The sequence below is a fragment of the Amblyomma americanum genome, chromosome 3, assembly GCF_052857255.1.
Source record: "Amblyomma americanum isolate KBUSLIRL-KWMA chromosome 3, ASM5285725v1, whole genome shotgun sequence".
In the NCBI taxonomy this organism is placed as follows: Eukaryota; Metazoa; Arthropoda; class Arachnida; order Ixodida; family Ixodidae; genus Amblyomma; species Amblyomma americanum.
Genome location: NC_135499.1, coordinates 199926597 through 199948590, shown reverse-complemented (window position 1 = coordinate 199948590; position 21994 = coordinate 199926597). Strand labels below are relative to the sequence as shown.

At 48.5% G+C, this 21994-nt stretch overlaps 1 protein-coding gene across 1 annotated transcript in view; it reads right to left on the bottom strand.

Annotated features, from left to right (window-relative positions):
- The window catches only part of LOC144125860 (ras-specific guanine nucleotide-releasing factor 2-like), a 306954-nt gene that overhangs the window by 24888 nt on the left and 260072 nt on the right, over window positions 1–21994 (bottom strand). The window contains exons 12-21 of the mRNA XM_077659607.1: window positions 15737–15897; window positions 14905–14986; window positions 10650–10876; window positions 7791–7873; window positions 6193–6268; window positions 4961–5160; window positions 2800–3083; window positions 2461–2710; window positions 2029–2235; window positions 1087–1400 (exon numbers count right to left, since the gene is read on the bottom strand). Coding sequence (XP_077515733.1) covers window positions 1087–1400; window positions 2029–2235; window positions 2461–2710; window positions 2800–3083; window positions 4961–5160; window positions 6193–6268; window positions 7791–7873; window positions 10650–10876; window positions 14905–14986; window positions 15737–15897 — 1884 coding nt within the window. The remainder of the gene's footprint in view (window positions 1–1086; window positions 1401–2028; window positions 2236–2460; window positions 2711–2799; window positions 3084–4960; window positions 5161–6192; window positions 6269–7790; window positions 7874–10649; window positions 10877–14904; window positions 14987–15736; window positions 15898–21994) is intronic.

The following is a 21994-nucleotide window of genomic DNA, read 5'->3' as shown; positions in this document are numbered from 1 at the left end:
GGAAGTGCATTCTCCATCTGCTGGTATCAATTCCAGATGACTTTGTCGCCAGGCACTGCTACAATAAATTTGTTCCCGAACATACGCATGACGTAGATTTTTACTCTCGACAGTACAGCTGCTTAGCTTTCATTTGCATACCTTAACTGAATGGAGTTATCATGCATGGCAGATTGATCTAACGTGCATATCCATCACTAGTACATCCGGTGGGAACTATCAAGCAGTGAGCGGATACGAATAAAAATGCTAGGAGCGATGACATCGCACCCAAATTCCAGCCTTGACGGCAGGCTGTGCTACAAATGCATCATTCGCATTTGCAGCATAGCATGCGGCCGTTTTAACACTGCGTGGGATAGTTATGTACCTGCTCCCGGAACAGTAGCGAGAAGAATATCTCTCCGGTTATTTCTCGTCCGAAGAAATAAGAACAATGGTCACGCCGGAAGGTTAAAGCGATCGCACCAAGCGCTCGGCTTCTATATATGCACACCAGCCACGGAACAAGGAAACTGGTTTTTGGGGAAAGAAAATGGCGCAGTATTTGTCTCACATACCGGCGGACACCTGCACCGCGCCGTAAGGGAAGGGATAAAGGAGGGACTGAGAGAAGAAAGAAAGGTGCCGTAGTGGAGGGCTCCGGAATAATTTCGACCACCTGAGGATCTTTAACGTGCACTGACATCGCGCAGCAAACGGGCGCCCTATAGCGTTTCCCATGAAGCAAGTATACTACTATATTTTGGCGCGAGCACAACCAGACGACCTGACAAAGTCACGGAAGAGTAAAGACTTCATGCTCATCATGATCACTTTGGTAACCCTTGGCAGCGGGCGATCATGTTCAGTCAAAAAGGCACAAAAAAGAGAAAGAAAACGCTTGCAGTGCAACCATCTGGTGCTTGGATCTGCTCCAAACCCGGGCAAGACCCACCGTGGGTATGTGCCATCGCTTTTGGGGCAACAACATCGTCATCATCTTCTGGTGACGCTGTCTGCACGTGATTAGCTCCATGTGAATCCTTGACGCACCATGCAGCAAAGGTGAATGCAAAGAATGGCAGCCAACAAGTGTGTACTGACCGCCGCGCACACGCAGGTAGTTCATGACGTTTGGCGCGGACTGGCTCGAGGTCATGGGCGGTGGCAGCCCCCGGGCCGCTGGTCGGACTTCGGTCGGGGGCTGCGGCGCGGCGCGGGCCGGCGAGCCCGTGACCGCTGCTGACGTGACCGCTGCCGCAGCCGCTGCGGCGGCAGAGGGCGGCGGTGTCGGCGGCACCACGGGTTGCACTACCGGCGGAGCTGTCGTCGCAGCTGCGGGGGGTGTCGGGGGCGGGGTCTCGTCGTGGGCACTCTGCACGCTGTCTTGCGTCGGAAGCCGAACGGGTGCACTTTTCCTGCGCGCGTGCGAGGCAGATTGTTCGCAAGTACACCGACAGGAGCCTCCTAGTGTCTCACCAACTGGCCTACACGTCTACCCTCCTAAGTTACCGACAGGAGCTATGACATCTATGGCCGTCGGAGGACACGCAAAATGGGCCTAAAGGCCCGATAGCTTGGCGTGCCATCGCTGCAGAGTTTAGACAAAAACTAGATACCACCTAGTGGGATGGTGTGCGGAGATAGCGTCCTGTACTCGTTTGAACGGAGCGAAGCGAAGTGGAGGGCGGCTTGCTTTTTCTTGTTGTTGACAGCACATTGGCTGTTCGGTAGTGACTTCCTTAATTGCCTCCGCTACGACGTTTATGTTTTATAAAATTATGTACTACATTATTTTACTTGAGCAACAACAATGCTTACCGGCTGGGACAATTATGTTCTACATTATTTTATTTGAGCAACAACAATGGTTACTGGCTGGGACAATTATGTACTACATTATTTTACTTGAGCAACAACAATGCTTACCGGCTGGGACAATTATGTACTACATTATTTCACTTAGCAATAAAAATGCTTACCGGCTGGGAAAATTATGTACTACATTATTTTACATTATTTCGCTTGAGCAACAACAATGCTTACCGGCTGGGACTGGGCTTGGGGGACTCGTTGCTCCCCACGCTGCCCACCAGCGTGGCTGTGGACGCGGTCGAGCTCAGGTTTCCGGGCGTCGATGGGCAGCTAGCGTCGGCAGTCAGCGTGTCCGACGAGAGAGAAGCCTTGGGCGGCTCCAGCCGCGGCTGCTCCTGCTGGCTCGCCGGGGGGCCGCCGTTGGCGCCCGTCAGGCTCCTGCATGCACAACACGCGCGCATGCGCCCTCTGTATGTCGGGGTGCGAGAGAGCGTCAACTATAGTTTCGAAATTGAAGCTTTGTTCGAAGCACGTGCACTCGTATGCGGCTCGATCGTATTTGAATCAAAACGGGGTACACTAGTACACTGTTGAATACGGCTACAGACGGCTTTGCCCGCGATATCAATGGCCCGGGGGTGGACTCAAGAGGAAGAGGCTTACACGGGCATTCCGACCGCAGTGGCAGCTGCCACCACGCTGGTCTCGTGCAGGTGCATGAGCTGGCCGAAGAAGCCGACGTCTTCGGGCGGCGCCAGCGTGGCTCCCGCGCCGGGGGCGGGCATCGTGTGAACCAGGCCTCCCGTGGCCGGCTCGGGGGTGGGCGGGGGAGGCGGCAGGATGGGCTCCGGGCTGGGCGACACGACCTCGCGGATCCGCTTCAGCGTCTGCTCTTTCAGCTGCTCCTCCTCAACTGTCGGTGGAGAGAGAGAGAGGGGTAAGAGCGTGGCAGAGAGCCTGGTACGATCAACGCACCGTTTGCCAGTGGAAAAAGAGACTCACACTTTCTGTAGCTGAGTCTCCAGTGCTGCTGGCTTCGCGTGACCTGCTGCACGACCTGCTGGATGTGCTCGGGGCCGCTGTGGCCCTGCTGAGCGTCGCCTGCTTCCGAGAGCATGCTGGCCGTGCTGATGCGCCGCGAGTAGTCGTACTCCACCACCAGCATTCCCAGGTCTCCCCCGGTGCCGGCGGCCGAGCCTGCGGCGGCGGCGGGCTGGCCCGCGGCGCCGCCCGAGGTACCCGCGCCGCCGCCTCCGCCGCCGTCCACACCGACTGCGTCCAAGGACCTGCGATCGTGGCACAGGGCATCAGCAGAGAGTGCGCGCTGGTCGGTCGTCTACCTTAGAGTGTAACAGCGCGAAACATGCGTCAAGAACCAACGGCGTGACACAAATGCCGGCACTCGCTGATTTTGCACGGGAACTAGTCAGGTGTGAAACGTGCTTAAAAGCACGTGCAGGAAAAGGCAACACAGACCGGTATTCCTGGCGTTACATAGTGAACACTGGAGGTACTTGGGAGTTAACACGCATACCTTGCGTGATATGTTGAACACTGCAGAAACTCGGGAGTGAGGACGTGGTCATGATTTGACGTAGGACACCGCAGAGGTTTGAAAGTGAGCACGTTCTTCTGGCGTGACATGTTCAGTAGCGCAGAATCTGAGCATGTGTTCCTGGAGTGACGTGGTCAAGACCGGATAGATTTGTAGGTGAATATGTCCTTGATGAGCTTCTAACCTCGACATTCCTGCATTAGCGTATGCCGCTGCTACAAGACTTTTAAACAGCGACGTTATCTGAGGGCATTTGCAAATGATTCTCATATCCGCTAGTAAACGATAGTTCACGTTTTATTATCCGGCCTAATGTAAGCAAAGTTGTAAATGTAAGTTTGTCTCACGTACGCATGGAGTCACACATCTTTATTTGATTCGGCCACAGCCTTTTGTTTCTCACGAATGTTACATAATTTTCTTATAAGAGGCATTATTCGTAACGACGTCGGGGCTTAAATTTGCTTTAAAGATAAGCTTATGTCACAGATTCCAAGAGAAGGCAAGCGTAGCAGGGGGCGGTAGAAGGTTAGGTGGGTGGATGAGATTAAGAAGTTTGCGGGCACAGGATCAGAGCAGCTGGGAAAAGACAGGGTTAATTGGAGAGACATGGGAGAGGCCTTTGCCCTGCAGTGGATGTCGTCAGGCTGCTGCTGCTGCTGCTGATGATGATGATGATTCTTTCCTTCGTAGACATTTGTAAAGTAGTCCATTTCGCGATAATTACTCTGGACTGTACCTCTCAACAGTATCCAAACTCACCCATGAATATATCTTAGTTCTTATAGTTTGTATAGTCTTGTTATGACTCGAAGCGCTTGGATACGCGTTGAGAGGTTTAGTTAGTTACAGAGCATCAAGAAAAAATACCGTAATTGTAATTCCTGAAAAGGTAGTTTCATTCTGAATGTTCTTTCCTCGCACTGAACTTAGAACACGGTATTTGGCAGGCAACATATGCTGCGGCCGCTCGCGCGTGCTGATAGCTGCTGCGATTGCACCAACTTGGCTACGCCGTTGCAGCGGCCAGAAAATTTGCGCCCCCATTATAGGGCATGTTCAGAGCAGCCACTCATGCCTTATAAATTTTTTTTCTTCGCGCTCTTTGTCCGAGCGTTTTATTTTCTAAAGATGGTGTGCAGTTTGTAGCACACCTTTACAACTCTTTAATTAAGAGATTAAACTTATTTTGACCGTTAAAAGACGAGTTATTTTTTTCCCGGTCACAATTGACCTTTGTATAAAGAACCATGCTGATTTTGGCGCCGGAGACCATCTGTTATCATGAAGTGCGCTTTCTTGTCAGATGTATATATTCTGTATGATCACTGCCACCTACTCCTGCCCAAGTCCTTGCATGAGGTCGGCAGTACATGTAAAATAAATAAATAAATAAACTAATAACTTAGTCGTTTTGGGCAGTAAAGAATAAAGAAGCACTTTTAAGCCGGCCGACAGCCAGCTATGATGCTCTAGTTTTATGCTCACAAAACGGGAAACTCTTGCGTGCATATTTAATTTCGGTTACGTGAAATACTTCCTGAATTAACGTGAACTTGCGTGCGCCCGGCCACAGGGGGCCAGGCCCGTGTGCGGGGCGCTGCTCACCCGGTGGAGTCCTGAAGCGCGGCGCCCATCGCATTGATCTGCAGGTCCGGGTTGTAGTGGACCTTCTTGAGCGCCTCCAGCACCTTGACACCGTCGGTGAAGACTCGGTACGTGAGCAGGAACGTGTTCAGGAAGTCGATGCTCAGGAAGCGCAGGTCCGTAAGGCGCTCGAAAAGGCGCTCGGGGCTCGCGTAACGGATCTGCGCGCAAGTGCTCAGCTTTTGTAGCAGTGGAAAGTTAGGTCTCCAAACTGTACGGCTAGTTAGCGCAAATCCGAACGCGGACAAGAGAGGAGGTGGCCTTAGCGCTGTTTTCTTCTTTAAACAGCGCGAAACACAGGACAAGAGGACGAAACATGAGACGACACGAGCGCTTTTCTAACAACTGAACTTTTATTTTAGAAAGGTTAGATATATAGGTACCAAAACAATAACCGAAAAAACACAAAAAACCCAGAACATAAAATCGCGATAGTCCGTAAACCGTACGTGCACTCAGTGGGAGGTTAATCGCCTCATTTTAACAAAGCACAACAGCAATCTTAACACATGACATGCACCCAGCTATCACCCTGTCACCACACATTCCCAAAGAGCGTGAATCTCTTTTTGCACCAGATTGATAGAAGGCGAAGCGACACAAGATTCAGACTCCTGCCTTATCAGAAATGATTCAACTAACTCCCTGCAGGTCCGGTCTGGGTGACTAAACAAGATATTTGTCCTGTCCAAATGGGGGAAACAGTCTTTACATTTTCGGCAGTGCACAGCAAGGTTCGACGAAACTGCCCCTTTTACTGACCTTCGATGTTCAAACAGCCGCTCGTTTATACAGCGGCCTGTTTGGCCGATGTACACCTTGCCACAGGAAAGCGGGATAGAATAAACCACTCCAGTGTCGCAGTCGACGAGCGGTTTTTTATGTGTAACTGTGCATATGATCCTCCCTCGGTCATCCTGGCCCTCAAGCTTCTTTCTTACTGCACTGCAGACTCCAGTCAGCTTATTCTTAGCTGTGAAAACTACTTTTACCCCGTATCTCGCTCCTACCTTCTTCAACCCCCGTATCTTGCCCCTACCTTCTGTTTTCTTGCCTCCATTATATGGCTCAGTTTAATCCTGCGCTTCGCGCATAATAGCCCTCAAACAGTCCAACACTAATTAGCCATCCCACTACCCAACTAGCCCACTAACACACACGATGTCACTGAGGTTGCTTGTGTGCGCTCTTACTTGTGGCAGCTTGCAGGAGTTGAGTGTACGACTGAATCGGATGTCCACGTCGTCCTTGAACAGCCTGGGGTCGTTCCTGCGACGAGAAAGGCAGGGAAGCGGAATAGAGTCTCACTGCAGCATGCCGTGTCCAGAAACTCGACATACGTGGGTATTTATCGCGAACCGCATTATGATTTCGGGAATTGTACTATTGTTCAAGAGCTTCGTAATTAGACCGCTCACCCGAATAATCATGTATTGTCCTCTTAGGTTGTTCTTTATGAGTATCTTACTGCTGTATTCCACCCGTACTTATAGGCAGCTCGTTTGAGCAGCATTGTTGTAAAGATCCGATGTTTTAAAGCAAGCCCGAATTTTTGTTTACTGACGCAATAAAACAAGAAAAAGTAACGGAAGTTATGATTGTTTAGTTTAGTTTATAGGGGCTTAACGTCCCAAAGCGACTCAGGCTATGAGAGACGCCCTAGTGAAGGGCTCCGGAAATTTCGACCACCTGGGGTTCTTTAACGTGCACTGACATCGCACAGCACACGGGCCTCTAGAATTTCGCCTCCATCGAAATTCGACCGCCGCTGCCGGAATCGAACCTGCGTCTTTCGGGCCAGCAGCCGAGCGCCATAACCACTCAGCCACCGCGGCGGCCTGGAAGTTATGATTGATTGTACTTGTTATTTGATTGAGATTGCTTGAAAAACTGTAAAGGATACGTCGGTGTGGTCTGTGTAGGCGGGTTGTAAAGCAATGCGGGCATTATGTAAATTGTAAGGCTCATTAATTAGACGAATAATTAACTAAAACCGACAAACTTTTCAATTCTTGATTTGACAGGGCGAGATTATAATGCGAAATCTAAGGCCGCTAACGTCGAAGGTGAGCTCAGTCTTTCAATTTTCTTTATTGTTAATGTGGTTTAAAATGTCGAACATCAAAAATATGAATTATAATATAAATAAGCTCGTTGAGCGGGCTTTCCCGTGTTTCACGTATATGAACTGGTGTCGCTAGCATTTTCAATGCAGCAAATAGAGACGCCGTTTGTGGTTTTTATAACGTAGAAGCAGTTAATGTTATTTTTGCGCATGCAGACAATATTTTGTAAGTACGCAACGCGGGAAAGCCAACTCAACGAGCTTTGAAATGCGTAGTTTTGACGTTTGATATTTTGAGCCACGTTACCGATAAATAAAATTTAAAAACTAAGTTCACCTTCAGTGTTGAGGGTCTTCAGTTTCGAAATACAATTTTGTCCCCTAAAATGAAAAATGTGCACAGTTTATTAAATAAACGTGCAATAAAAATTTACAAAAAATGTACTGTGTACATCAATGCACACAGATTACACCGACGTATCTCGCACAGTTTTTCAAATAAAAATTTGTAAATGTAAGCAAAAGTCCCCCTGTGTACTTCCGTTCGGTTCGATATTCTCTTGACCGTCTAACAAAGACGAAAAAGAAAGCTGAAAACTTGAGCTTAACTCTTCATTGTTCAAATGAGAAGGGCTCGATCTCCATCATTTCGACCATTTTTTTTACTAATCAGCGCGAACTTTCACTCGAAAAGCCCCCAACACCTGTTTTGCGTAAGTGACTCACCTGATGGAATGCGGCATCGTGACCGACGAAGCGTCGCTCATCGTGCCGTGGAAGAGGTCGTTGAAATGCACATTGTCGATGCACTGCAAGGAAGAAAACCAGACTGTGTGATATCTCATCAAGCATGGGCTTTTATTGTGCTGCACAATTTTACAGTTCGCGGCTACTGAGTGCAAAACTAATTAACATTAGAACGTGTTCACCTCTGGACTATAAAACAACAGGTGAAGCTGTGCAGTTGATTTGTGAAGTTTTTAAACCAAGTGAATAGTCTATTTACACTAATCAAGTTATAGTGCCAATGATTAAATATAGCCGGTACATTGCAACTCATGTTGTACTGTTCAGAAATAAACAGGCAGACTTCAATTATGACTCAACAGGAGGCCACAAGATTGGAGAAGCCAGACAAGCTCTGACGAGATGCATTTCCTGCCCTTCCCTTTCTATTCATCTTTATTGTTTTCAAAATTTTGTTTCATGAGGCAGCGCATCTGAGAGATGCGGGCGCTGTCTTCTCTGCCTTTATGATTATTTGCAATTTTCTATCTAGAGCTTTTCTCTAAGTAGGTATTATGCCTGTCTGACCTTCCTTTTGTATGGGTCACGCAGCAAGCATCTTTCAAACAGGATCGAAACAGGATACAGGCATGTTTACAGCTTGTATTGTTTCCTCAATGAAATATTTTATTTCGCCCTAGTCTTAGATAAACAAAGCAGGTCGAAACCTTAAACCGAATACAGCTGTGCGTGTTAGGAATAGCATTCCTTTCAGATGGTGTTGAATTAGAGGAATTAAAATGCAAATGCATTGATGTGCTGCTTGAACTTCTTCTCGTGCACTTCGTACTCGTGGTTAGGATGTATGAATTGAAGGCAGATATTCTCCGATACCGTTATTCTGAGCAGCGAAAGAAGTGTGTTAAAAAAATAGGAAGGACAGGCAAGAATAATAATGCCATAACAGATAAAACCTGATTACATCGGCTCGTTTCACACGTGCATGTATGTGTCATGCCATTCCTTCAGAAAGCAAGCCGTGTGTTAATTTACTGGGAATTACGGAGTGTTTATCATTTAAGCTATCTCTGTTTTTTTTTCTGCACACACACTGTTAACAACATTTTTCTTTTCAGTTGCATTTACTTCTCTTCCGTTAAGTAATTAGTCTAGCCCGCATCTTCTGTGCCTGTAAAGCGCTCATTGCATAGTGCTGCAGTGCAATGCGAGAAGTACGTTCGAAAGGAAAAGTTTATTAGGCTGGCTCGCATTGTCAACACCTGTAAAGTGTGCATTGCCTTCCGGTGTGGTGCAATGCGCGATGCACGCTTTACAAGGAAAGTTTAATAATCTGGCTGGCACCATCTTAAGTTGAAAACGTGCATTGCGTAGTGCTTTGATGCAACGCACGATGTACTCTCTATAGGGGAAGATTGATAACCTGGATCGCCTAATGTACACCGTAAAGCGCGCATTGCCTAGTGCTCAAGTGCAATGCGCGAAGCACGCTCTACAGGGGAAATTTAATATCGAGAATGGAACGCAGTTAAGCGAGGGATTCTTTCCAAGGGGGAAGAAACGTTCATTAAGCATGTTCCCGTGGACAGCTCAGAATATTATGGGGATAAGGTGGAGGAAGAACTTATGGTTGTCGACGCAAGGATTGACCTCGGAGGAAGTGCATTTCTGGTTAAGTGCTCTTGAAGCACACCAATGTAGCCGATTTTCAAGAGCTCTTAGCAGTTAAAGATACTTTAAGTTGGAAATGCTAACTTACACTCTGTTTGGTTTCACTATAGTTCTAGTGGAGAGCGTCAGTGGAAAAATTGCCTTACCACCATAGCCTCTGCCATATGAAGGTGTAACAGATAAAACGGCGTAAGTGCTCGAGTTTATGAATTCCCGGGAGCATCGAAAGGGAAGTAACAGAAAACCAAAATTGTATTGAGGGACAGTGAGGGGCAAGAAATATTTTATTAAAACCATGAATTCGTTTCCATTTTCTCTAAGAGGCTAACCAAGTATGTCTGCTTCCGACACAGCTTATTTTTGGGTGGCAGACTTTTGGTGGGAGACGCTTTTATACGAATTATACAGATTACAATTTAGATTTTTTAACTTTTGTGTGTTCTGTCAAATTTTATTGTTCTGCTTTTTTTTTTGCCAGTGACCCGAGGAAATCTGTTTTCATACGTAGCTGTCGCATGCTCGGCCGTCATTGCCTACAAATAGTACTGGGGACAGCCGTAACTTAACGCTTCATGGAGCACGCTGCACTAAACTTCACGTAGTCCTCACTTTTTTTTTGCTTAATTGAAGTGGAGTTGTCATGCAGATGCTCGCAAAAAAAAGGAAAAAAAATAAAGGGGGAGAGACGAGGTCTATATATGAACTAAAACGAACGAGCAGGTGACATACTCTACACCAGTAATAATAGAGACGCAACTGGTCCGTTTGCAATTAATATTTTCGCTTCCATTAGCCGTCGCACTTCGTCGCGTGCAGCATTCGCCAAGAACACATCGGCGTCTGACGCGCTCATTGCACACGGCGCGCTGCCCATAAACAGCGCTATCTGCAAGGCGTCACCTCGTCGACACCTCTTTTTCTGGCAGCAACAGCAGCGTGCGCGAGAGACCAGTATGCACTGAGCGCTTTCCGCGCACCAAGCACGCCGCGCGCACACAGCGCGTGCACGAGAGCGAGCGGGAGCAACCGACCCGGCCGTTGCTAGGCTTACAATGCAACCGGCAACGGGAGCAGCCGGGGGCGGCCGCCAGCGAAGGCGAATACGACGACGCATTGTGCTCTGGCGACGACACTGCGAGCCGCGTGCCTCGCCACTTTTGCGCTGTTCACCTGGCTAATGTCGCTCGTCCAGGCCGCCTTCTCCTGCATGGTGGGAGCGACTAGCTGCACCGTCACCGGCGGCGCGGTCTTGAAGTCGACGATGATCTTGAAGTCGAGACCGCCATAGTCCTTTTGTTGCCCCGACCCACCGCCAGATGCCGCCGCTGACGTGGCGGTGGAGTCGCCGCTGCTGCCGAGTCCGCTTGTAAGGCTTGATACCGAGCTCACCGAGCCCTCTGCGCGAGGTTGGGAAGGAAGGAGGAGATGAGCGAGGGCAACAACAACAACAGAAACATCTCTGCGGATATGTTTTACTTTAACCATGCCCGAGATCGCTCGCTCGAGCACCACGATACTTTTGTCGCTGCATAAAATTAAGAACCAATTTATCGACCGCGATCTGTCGGCTGGTCGATACCACTAGAGGAATATGAACGGGGGCGGGCATTCTCGACGTCTATGCATGAACATTATTGAAAGCGAGCGCACGGACACGGGAGAGTAGTATTCTTAGCCGACGCGGTATTATGAGAATGCAAAATTTTCGTTTCTTTCCATAATACGATATTAATTCAACTGCAAAAAAAATTAGAAACAAATTCAAGATTTTTTTTTCAGGTCTCGTAATAATAGTTGCATTGCACGCACTCGTGACCTCTGGGGGTGATGCGTTGAAAACCTATTCATTGTGTTTCACTAGCTCTCCTTATTCTCTTCAGCGTTAACGCAAAAATGCATTCAGATGCGAGGTTCAGCTCAGCATGGAATGCAGCTCATCTAAAATCTGTCCGTTGTTAGTCACGTTTCGATCGAGGTACCGTTGGCAGCGTGAACAACCGCGTACGCCGTGCTATGAAACAAATAAACAAAGAAACGCATGTAACAGGAGATATTAGCCAAAGAAATGACCGGAGCTTGCTGTGAAGCAGCGTAATGCTCGAAAAAGCTCGCAAGCGAAGCACGTCTCTGTTGACCCCGAGATTTAAAGGTAAGCTAAAGGATAACTCGAAAGAAAGCACCGAAGAAACGGGGAAAAGACATTAAGCGTGGCGGACTGTCTTTGGGGACTATATCGCCGACGGTATAGAAGATGGTGTTCAACTGGCTGAAATTGAACTCGACAGTTTTTTGTTCTCTACACTGTCTAGGTAAACGATGGGAATGGACGTTTTTAAATGGTAGTTCTTCTGACAGGTATTACAGTAAAACTTGACGTAAGAAGTTTCAGTAGGCTGAGCAAGTGGTGCATTGTACAGGGAGCATTTCTGAAGCCTAGAGTAGAACATTTGTTTGAGTGTGAATAATAATGAAAGAGGAGGAGAAGGAAAACGATTCCAGTAGTGAGTATGTCACTCGCTGGCAGTCCACTCGCAAATAAGCATAAAAAGCTTTCTACCGCGCAGGGGCGCTACTACCGGAACTGACGGTAGTTTTTTTTTGCCTTGGCTGTCATATTTTATTCATGCACTTTTTTTTTGGTTTGAAATACAGAAACCACAGCCGTGAACAATGACAAAATGGCCAGAAGTATTATTTTTGGAAAAGCTGCTCGCCATAAGAAGTGTTGCCTGCTCGCCATAAGAAGTCAGAATTCATCTCACCACCAGCTCCTTGTACAAAACTTGATGGATGTATCCTTTACACAGTTGCCGCCATAACCCCATCAGGGGGATCAAATGCTTTTATACGCCCAACACACCCTCACCGCAACAGCCGCCAAACCTACTGTACTGACACTTCATCTTCACTTGCCTACGAACTGCAAGTGATTTTAAATGTCATAACAGCTTTACCTTGCGAACCTCCTTATAACCCGACGCACATATTCACTGATTATCAAGAACCTCTGAAGCATCTAAAGAAATCCGTGGTACCTTTCGGATTGTCCAGGCCGTACATGCTGTTTTTCAATACTACCCGGCGCCTATATACTAATCCACAGGGTTCAAGCTAGAACAGATGTCCATAACATCGCACCTGACGTGATTTCTCGTGCAACAGATGTGCCACAAACTCCCCCTGTCTCTTTGCCACCAGATTCACTTCTGACGCTTTTAACATCTTCAGTCTCCCTCAGGCAGCGTACACGCGTGCTCTCATTCCTCCGTGTACTTTAACCCTTCCCCCCAGTCTACCACGGCCGGAGAAGGTCTGTCTGAGGCGGCTGCAGGTAGTAGTCGCCCTTGCACCTGCAGTCCAGCACCAATGGTGAGGTGAGAACGTCCCAGCGCCGTACAAATGCTCTCACTGCGAAGCGCCCGTTTCCGACACCACGGTGCACCACATGCCCAGACACTTCGCTGGGACGCGCTCGTGCTCTTCGAAAGGAAAGCCTGTCTTCCACCAGTGGCTCACATTTCTACTTGTGGTTAACGAAAAAACATTTATGCTTGAAATTTTTGTGACTTTTTACACATAACCGGACTGCATGCTTTTATGTAACGTTTCAGTAACTTACTGACAGCACCGTCTTTGCCGTCTGGCAAATTTAGCGTAAAAAAAAATATTTTTGCGTCATCAGCGATCCTTCGAAACTCAAAACTCTGCTTTTTCTGCTGATTTTGCATTGCTGCGCTGATTTTCATTCCCGCATAAATGCTTGCCAGCTGAATCCAGCACGTAAATAGAAAAATTGCGTGATATATTGGCCATTGAGCCAAAGAAGAAGAAAAACAATTCGCGGCATGATTATGAATCGGCTTCAGCAAATTTAACATCCAGCGTGCTGCGCAGCATTGCACATATGCTCTCGCAGTGGTTAATGCGTCCTGGAATCGGTTTTCAATGAGCTGGCCAGGCAAGACGAAGAGCAGTGCCAGCAGAGGGCGCACGGTGCGAAGATCCGTGGAACAGCTATATGGACGATCCATTTTCGAGTAGTTTTCTGGCCGCCGCATTTGTTTCGGCCACCGAGCGGAAAAAGCTTTCCTTTTTTCGTATAGTTTTGGTTTCTTTATTTTTTTTACTTCCGTTCTTTTTTTTCTCTCTCTCTTTGAAGCACAGAACGCTCCTAATGCGCCTGGGAAATGGAACATCTGTTTCCTGCGGACTATAATGCGAGGCCGCACAGAAAGATGCGGATACGGCTGGTATTATTTTTTTCGTTTGTCATCCGGAGGCGCCGTTCTTTGTTTTTATTTGGAGCATGTGCCAGCATTCTTTTCGTGATTTAGAAAGTAGCCCCGCCTCGGTTTCTCTCTCTCTCTCTCTCTCTCTCTCGGCGTGCTCAACTTAGAGCTAGTCGCAAACGACAGTCTGTCGAAACCGCATCCACGAACAGCGCTTTCTCTAGTTTCACATCTTGCGGCGCATTCTCGGTGGAAGAGAATTTTTTATGGGCTTTTTTATTTTGTCGTTTTGAGGCTCTTGAGCACGTGGATGTCTTGGTGGCTCGATCACTTAGCCTGCACACCGCTGCAGCGCGCAGGAGCTTAAGCACTGAGCGAAACTGACTAACAGTTGGAACTTTATGTAACACGGTACAAGAGTTAGCGGTAGCACGAGGGTACTGCAGCACGTACACGTGCCGAGAAAACAAGAAATGAAAAACATCTTAGCGGTGTCTTGAAAGACCTGGCTATGAAAGCGCGAGCAAGTGTTGCATGTCATTTCAAAAAGAAACTCTGCAGTTTCGAGAGTGGCACCGAAAAGAGTTAACTAGTGTGGCATGTAGCTGCCTGCATGAAGAATACATAAACCATATCTGTGTTTGTTGAGACATACTGAATAAACGTTCTGCCGTTGTTTCTTTTTCGTTTGACCTTCTTACGTGCATGTAGTCGGTTGCGTTTTATGCCTTCACCTATTAAAGGTGAAGGTGAACATGCCTCTTAAAAGCTTGTTCTACTGGGATCCCTTCGCTGGCTAAAAATGACGCCATCATCGCGTGGCCGAGCGCAGCAGCTTTAACGAAACCCTTAGACCTTTCTGCGCATTCGTCAACGCATCACGTGATAGCGTGACGCAAGTGCCAGGACTTTATCTTCCAATAACTTACGCCAGGGTCACATGCAACATGGGTCGTGCGATTAACTTATACATTATGAATTACATAGCATATTAAACTCCTTACACATCACCACGACCGTCTTGCACATGCATCACGTCTGCGACTGCTACTTTCTCTATTCTATATTACACAGCGCAACCCTACTAACCGTTGACGCGGGAACTAGCGCCATTTTAACTGAACGCCCATACAATTTTGTTTTTTTATCATTGTCATTTTTAATCAAGTACAATCAGAAATGTAAGGTTTGCTCACCACCATCGTCCACGATAAACTGGAACTGATCGTTGGGGTCTTCGATGAGGGTGGCATCCGCCAGAGGGATTTTTCCCACTCCCTGCGACGCAAACCAGAAATGTGGGGGGGGGGGGGGGGGGATACAAGAATGATCAAGTTGCTGGCATTGGGCCAGCCGGGCGGTCACTACGCTCTTTAGTAGCTCACCATTGTGACTTCGCTTCTAACCGCTCTTTTATTTCACACGAAAAAATGCGAAGGAATAAACAGTGCCTTGCGTTACCTCGAGTCTTGGGTAATCTGTTCAACTATTCGCTTTCTGAGTTTCTAATCTTTAGGCAACATAAGAATCTCGGAAATCGCGAGCTCAAAAAGGCTCGTGAGCTTGGCAAACATTAGAGATTTTTGGAAACAGTAGCTGTTCAGCCACTTTCAAGTGCTGCTAGTAAGTCGGAACACGAACATATATTAACCTGGATGTACGAACTCTTCGATCATGGACAAAGTTTACGAGATGCGGATTCACGAAAAAAAAAATTTCTCTGCTGTCTGAGCACTGAAAAGCCTGGAAGCACGTTGGGACATGCATGCTTTATCAGCTAGAACGAACACTACCTGAGTGCGTAGCAAGGCAAGACAAGGCAAGGCAGCAGCGATTTAATAATTTTAATCTCTGCCGCGCAGAGATGAAACAATGCAATATGGCTGTTACTTGCACCCAGTAAGAACTCCATCGTCTGTGCGACACTTTGCGCGCAGCAGGCCGATTCCGGTTATTGGCGCATGCACGTATTCGTCGTCGGGGTCACTGGAGTGCTGACTGCACACACGGCTGCGGAGTGTTCCTCACCTCGACCAGGTGTAGCTTTCCGGCCGAGGTTCGGTTGCAGAGAAGCATGTGGTTGGTGAAGAGGTAGCACTGGCGCACGACCTCCTTCTCGCCTTTGAGGTTTGGGATGCGCGACCGCTGGGACTTGGCCTTGTCCGAACCCACCACGTGGATCACATTGCCTGCGCAACCCGCCACGGCTCGGAGTGAGCTCCCAGCGAACCTATATGGTAAAGCAAGCTCCGAGAACGCGCGGTACATTACAAAAGCGGGCAGTACCTCTGCCTCTAAACTAACCGCGCTCCGAAGCAATTAGACAATGTATGTGAAGCTATGCGAAAATTAAATATTATCTCCCTGGGCCACCAACGTGTGGCAGGTTGGAAACGCCCGACTCTAATTTATTATTGTTGAGCGTTGTTTTTAAAATAATTTTAACGCGAATAATTCTTTAGCTACCTCGTCCAGAATTCGCGATGTATCCGGCGTGGTAAACGGCGCGTTCTCGCCGCAGCTGGACCAATCAGAGCGCCGCGCATGCGCACATGTGGCCTGTCGGGTCGCTCGCGCTCGGGCGCTCTCTCGCGGAGCGAGGGGCAAGGCACTCGTCGTGTCGGACGAGATAGCGCCTCGCAAACGACCACCACCCATAGAAGAGGAGCTCCTTAAAAAAAAAAAAATATGGTCGGGGCTTCAACGTAGTTAAACCGAGCAAACGGCGTGACCGGCTGCTGTGACAACATAATGTTCTCGTGCAGTGGCCAGCGAAGCTCGCCTGTTCGCGCCTCCGCGGGTTCGAATCCCAGTCGCGGCAATATTTATTTTCTTTCTTTATTTATTTAAGGTCAAGGCTTCAGCGATAACCCGGCTTTTGCCGCCACCGAGCGCAGCCTATGCTTGTTGAAGCGGGACGATGTGAAGACAGTTCTACAGCATACGCGGAAATTCGGCCATAGCTGACTCGCAGGTAAGGCAGAAAAGTAGCGGCGTCTAGAGCAGTTGCGGGAAGCTGCCCGACAACGTCGCGCTCACGAAACCGCCGAGGAACACGAAGCGAGGCTCGAAAAGACGCGTAAAGCTAGTCGTCGTCGTGTGCCAGAGCAACCACCTACTGTCGCGGCCGATGCCTACTTTGCGAAGCACTTCATGCAAGATGGGCTCGGAGTGCCTTGCAGCGTGCGCGATCAACGGTGGTTTACGTCGGAACACATGTGTGTACAAAGAAAAAAACACCACAAGATCATCTCATTGCGTCGGTATGTTCATAGTTGCAACGTGAGCAACTGAATATCATGACGAATTCTCTAGCACTTCATAGACAAGAAGCATAGAAGTTTCTTCAAGTTTTTTTTTTTTTTGAGCGTTAGCTCCTATTGACTCGTTCCTAACTTTCGCGCTGTCGTCATGGTCGGCGTCCGCGGCATCACGTGCCCCTTGCCACATGGCTGCTGCCTCGATTGGCAGGAGGCCAAGTGGGGGGAGAGAGAAATCTCTCTCCACTTTTAGGGAAAATGAGGAAGATGGAAGTGGAAGAGAGGAAAAAGAGAGAGAGAGAGTCGATGGTGATGGGTGCAATTAGGAGAGAGGTAAGCCCTCCTGTCAGCTTTTAGGTGACAGGAGGGAGGAGAGAGAGAAATAGAGAGGCAAATGGGAGACAGGGTGGGAGGGGACCGGGGACCTTGTGGATTGGACTTTCGGCTCAGCTGCGGGAGATGGTTGTTTCGAAACCCACCTAAAACCCACCGCAGAGTAACGCTATAGTCCAGGCTGATTCCGGAGTCACCCCTGGCTGTCTGACTTTGTGAGAAAAAAAAAAAGACATACCATGTCCCTGAAAAATTCTTGGCTGTAAAATCACAACTAACGCTCAAATATTCTCTTTGCACACTCGTAGCCATTCTGTGATTTTTATTCACGTAATGAGGGCACATAGAAAGAAAAGGGAGAGTGATAAAGAAAGAAAATTAGAGGAAGATTACGAGGATGTCATTCACACCCCCAACCAAACGAAGGGGTCATACCCTGGGCCTTGGATCTGAGAAAAAAATAACGTCTTTTAGCATGAAATGTCGGTACGTCTGCCGTAAGACTGAAATCACGGACGTAAAAACAGGTGAGGAACAGGATTACATTTCGAGGAGCTCGTCTGGACATAAGAGTACAAATGAGGATAATGTGGTAGTAGTAACGTGTTCAAAGTCAAAGCAAGTTTAATACAGCTATATCCTGCACATAACATCTTTCATAGCATTAAAACTACCGCTTGTCAAAAAAAAAACCCAGTGTTCTCAGGATTATTTTTATTATATTCGAAATAGTTTCCTGAACGCACTGACACCCCTCAATGCATATATGATGAGAATCCCTAGCCGAAATTTATTTCTTCAGTTCGCTTCAAGTTCAGTTTAGTTCAAAGGCTATCTATATATGGATGCGCGCCGATTCGTGCGCGTACGAACGGTGTAAAAGAAGCCGAACGAGGCCGTGATAGCGGCGAAGATCTGGAACCCTAAGTGCGCCCAAGGTTTTCGGCCGACTAGTTCAGGCGGAATAGGAATGAATGTCGAAATGGGAATGTGTGCGGAGAGAATTACGGACTGGTGTGTAGAAGACTTCCCCACGTGTAGACGCGTCGGAAAGCAGTAATGGCGTCCGTGCGCCACCTTTGCTGTCTTCTTTTCTCCAAGGCGCATTGTACACCCTGTTCCAACTGTTCTCTGGGGCCGATAGCAAATCTTGCCTTCGGAAAAGAGGGATTATAGTTCCTTGTTCCCCGTTTTCTACGGCGGCGGAGCTGTTCTGAGTTTGTCTGGGAGCCCTGGCACAGCTTTAGATGGCGAATGGGGGAGGAGGGTATAAAACAAGACCTCCGTAGCAAAAGCAAACACAACCTGAGTGCTTCGAGAGTGCAGCTCGGCTCTGATCGGATTTCTTGCGAGGATAAAACTGGAGCGCCTCGTGCGATTCCAAACTGATGGCCGAGGAGGCGCGAGTGAAGTAAATGAAAGAGAGACAACGTTATAGGGTAGAAATAGAGAGATAGGCATAGAGCTGAACGAACGATTCGGTGAGGCGATATACAGACGGGCTCGGCGGATTTGAGGGAGTTTCGGGAATAATGGGGAGAGTTATTTTATTTATTTATTTTTTATCTCGGGGTCAGGATTTTCTCTCGCAGCACCGTTTACCTCTAAGATGCAGTTTGGAGAACAACATAGGGAGAACATAGTGCGCGCACTTTGCGAGTTATGACGACTAGCATTTTACTCGAGCTTGGAGACGTTTGCGCAGAGCAAGCCGGATATGAATGACTGCTCACTTTTTTTTTTGTCGCTGTGCCGCGAGAAAATGTGGCCATAAACTCAAGTAGCAATATTTTACTCCATGCAGTAAAACAAATTTTGAGTGGCGCTGCAAAGAAGTTTGTTTACTTAGCGCTAGGACTCGCGTTCATTTTTGCGCTTCGTGCTTTTATGTGCCGAAAAGCGCTTAAAAAAAATGAACAGTGGAACATATGCAAAATCAGAGCTGCACAAACAGTAGAGGAGAGGCTCATTGCCGAACAGATTTTCTAAAGTGGAAAGAGAATCCGAGGCGTTACGCATCGAGGTATGCCAATAAGTAAGCAGTCCATAGCAGAGAGGGCAGGCAGACGGGTAGTTTCTTGACATCACAAAGTGAACAAGTTAAGAGGGAGCCTGAGGGTGCATGCCAAGCAACCTTGGAGCGCGCAGTTTCTCATTTTTGTAGTTAGCAGCGCATAATTATTATCACGCACATTTTTCCATTGCGCTTCTTATACTGGTGCGATGCAGGGAGCAGAATTATTGGCGACCTTCTTCAAACGAAGCCGAGTGCTATGCGGATTGGGATTCGAATATTAGCTACGCTGTTCCGGAACGAAGCCTGCAGTCTCGAAGAATCTTAAAAGGGTGGAGCACTATTCTTTTATCTGACCGTGTTTTGGTTATGCACTCGTAACCCGTCAGTCTAGTCGGGGTCCTTCCATTCATCGGTTTTCAATTATGCCACTCGCGTTCACTACATGCAACGCGAGTGGAATAATTGAAACGCGAGTGGCGTAACTTAACCGCGTTCACTACATATAACCTGAGTAACAAAATTATTCGACTGCTACACTGTAACGGACACCCGTCACCATGTTCTAAAGCACTGCGCCCTCGAGCAATATAATTTCTGGCACGCAGTGAAAGAGGCTTCACAGAAATCCTTTCACTGGTGCTCGATTCAAGTTCCACATGACTCGAGAGCGGGTTCGCGAGGTCCGAAAGCCCGCGGCGCCGGATGGGCCCCGCGTTTTGGCTCCGAAAGTGGGGAGGGGGGGGGGGGATGGAGTCTGGTCCGTAATCGAAGAAGCCGCTCCGTCAGCCGGCGATGACTGGCAGCACTGGTGACGGTCGCCTCCTCGGCGGGTACTCGTGCCGCCAACTCGCTCCGGGGCGAGATTTCTGCGCTCGCCTCAAAGAGAGAGGACATCTCATCCCCCCCCTCCTCTCGCTCTGTGTGAACGAGTCGGGCAAGATGGAGGGATGGGAGGGGGGATGAAGGCAGAGCATCTTGACTCGGCGTTTAATTATGTCCGACCGGCCGCGCGAGGCGGAAGATGGGGTGGCCTAGCGCGCGCTCAGAAAGCCGGCTCTTTTGGCAAAAGATGTCCATTCAAGACTCTCTCCTGCGGTCGAGATGCCGCTCCCGCATACTTTCACGGCGGTTCAAACAATCAGGGTAAGGGAGGGAGGATGGTCGGGACGAAGAGGGGGCGAATGGGGTCGTGGGGACTGAATACGGGACAGAGGGGGAGAGAAGGGTTAAGATACCGGCACGCTGCCCGCACTCCGCGCGAGAGGGCTTAATGAGTGCCCGGTCGGATTAATTATCCTTGCTCAGGGACAAGCCCCAGAGGAGGGCTGTTGCTCCTCGCTGCGCGGCGCGTGTATTTCCCGCACGCAGAGGCCTCCGGCGGCCACTGGTCGCCCGCTGCGCGCATAATGCACGCGCAGGGGGCAGTGGCGGCGACGAGACAGTTAGCCCGCGTTTCGATCGCCCAAAGCCCTTTGACCCCTCTCCCCCCTTTCTCTTTCCCCGTTTTTGTTGCCGAGAAGGACCTGCACCGAGGACGCCTACTCCCGTTGTGCTTATCGCTAGTAAAGGTTCGGCTTTGTCTTGTGGGAAGCGTGCTGGGACTTTGGCACTGCCCGAACTTTGTCTGGCAAAAGTTGCAGAGGTTCCCTATAACTTCACGACGTCCCGGTGGTCTTCAAAGGCTCGCACGCCGCGATGTGTGTTCGTGGAGATTGCTGTTTTCGTGTCGTCTGCAAACCACGCAGAAACTAGACTAGCTCTAGGCATTAGGTACTCGAAGCTGTTAAGTGGCAGGTCTCCTTTCGACTCGTTCAGAAGCACTTAAGGTGAATGCACTGCATCCAGTTTTGTTTCTACTGTTTTACTATACACGTTGGTAAACGAAAATCGGATGCGTTCGAAACCGTGGCAAGCTCTGACAAGTATCTCTCGGAATCAAGAATTTCGCGTGAAGTCTTTTTCGCCCTACTTCGGGAAAGTGGAGCGCTCGACTGAAATTAACACTGGAATTCTCACTTAACAGAAATAATTCACTGGCCATGAAATTTCATTTTCATCGTATAGTTTCTCTAATTACGAGGGGCGTTCAATAAAGATTTCCCCTGACTGACTTCTATTTATTGCAGGATGCTGAAACTGCGCATATGTAATGACTTAAGTCACTATAGGTCAAGTGCCAATGTGCAACGCTGAACTAATAACGGTCTTTTTTTTTTACAAGTGCTGAAGTTCTGTGAGGTCTGATAATAGATGCAGTGGAATAAAGAGCAGTCATCAAGTTCCTGTACTTGAAAGGCCGCACTCCAAGGGAGGCGTTCGATGAGATAAAAGAGGTTTATGGGGAGGATTCCCCATCGTATGATGTAGTGAAGAACTGGCATCGTCAATTCAAATGTGGTCGGAATTCGGTGGAAACGGCTCCGATTGACCCCACTCCGCTATCGATGGACACACCATCCCGCAAGTGGAGGCCGCCATTTTGGTAAATCGCCGCGTAGCCGTTAGCCCAAAATGTCAAGATTAGTGTGGGGTTGGTGGAAAAAATCATTCAGGACCATCCTCATATGCGTAAGGTACCCGCTGGCTGGTTTCCCCGGCTGCTCACACCTTTCCAAAAACAGGAATGAGTCGAATGCTCACAGGCTCTTTTGACCATGTGCCATAGAAAGCAGGAGG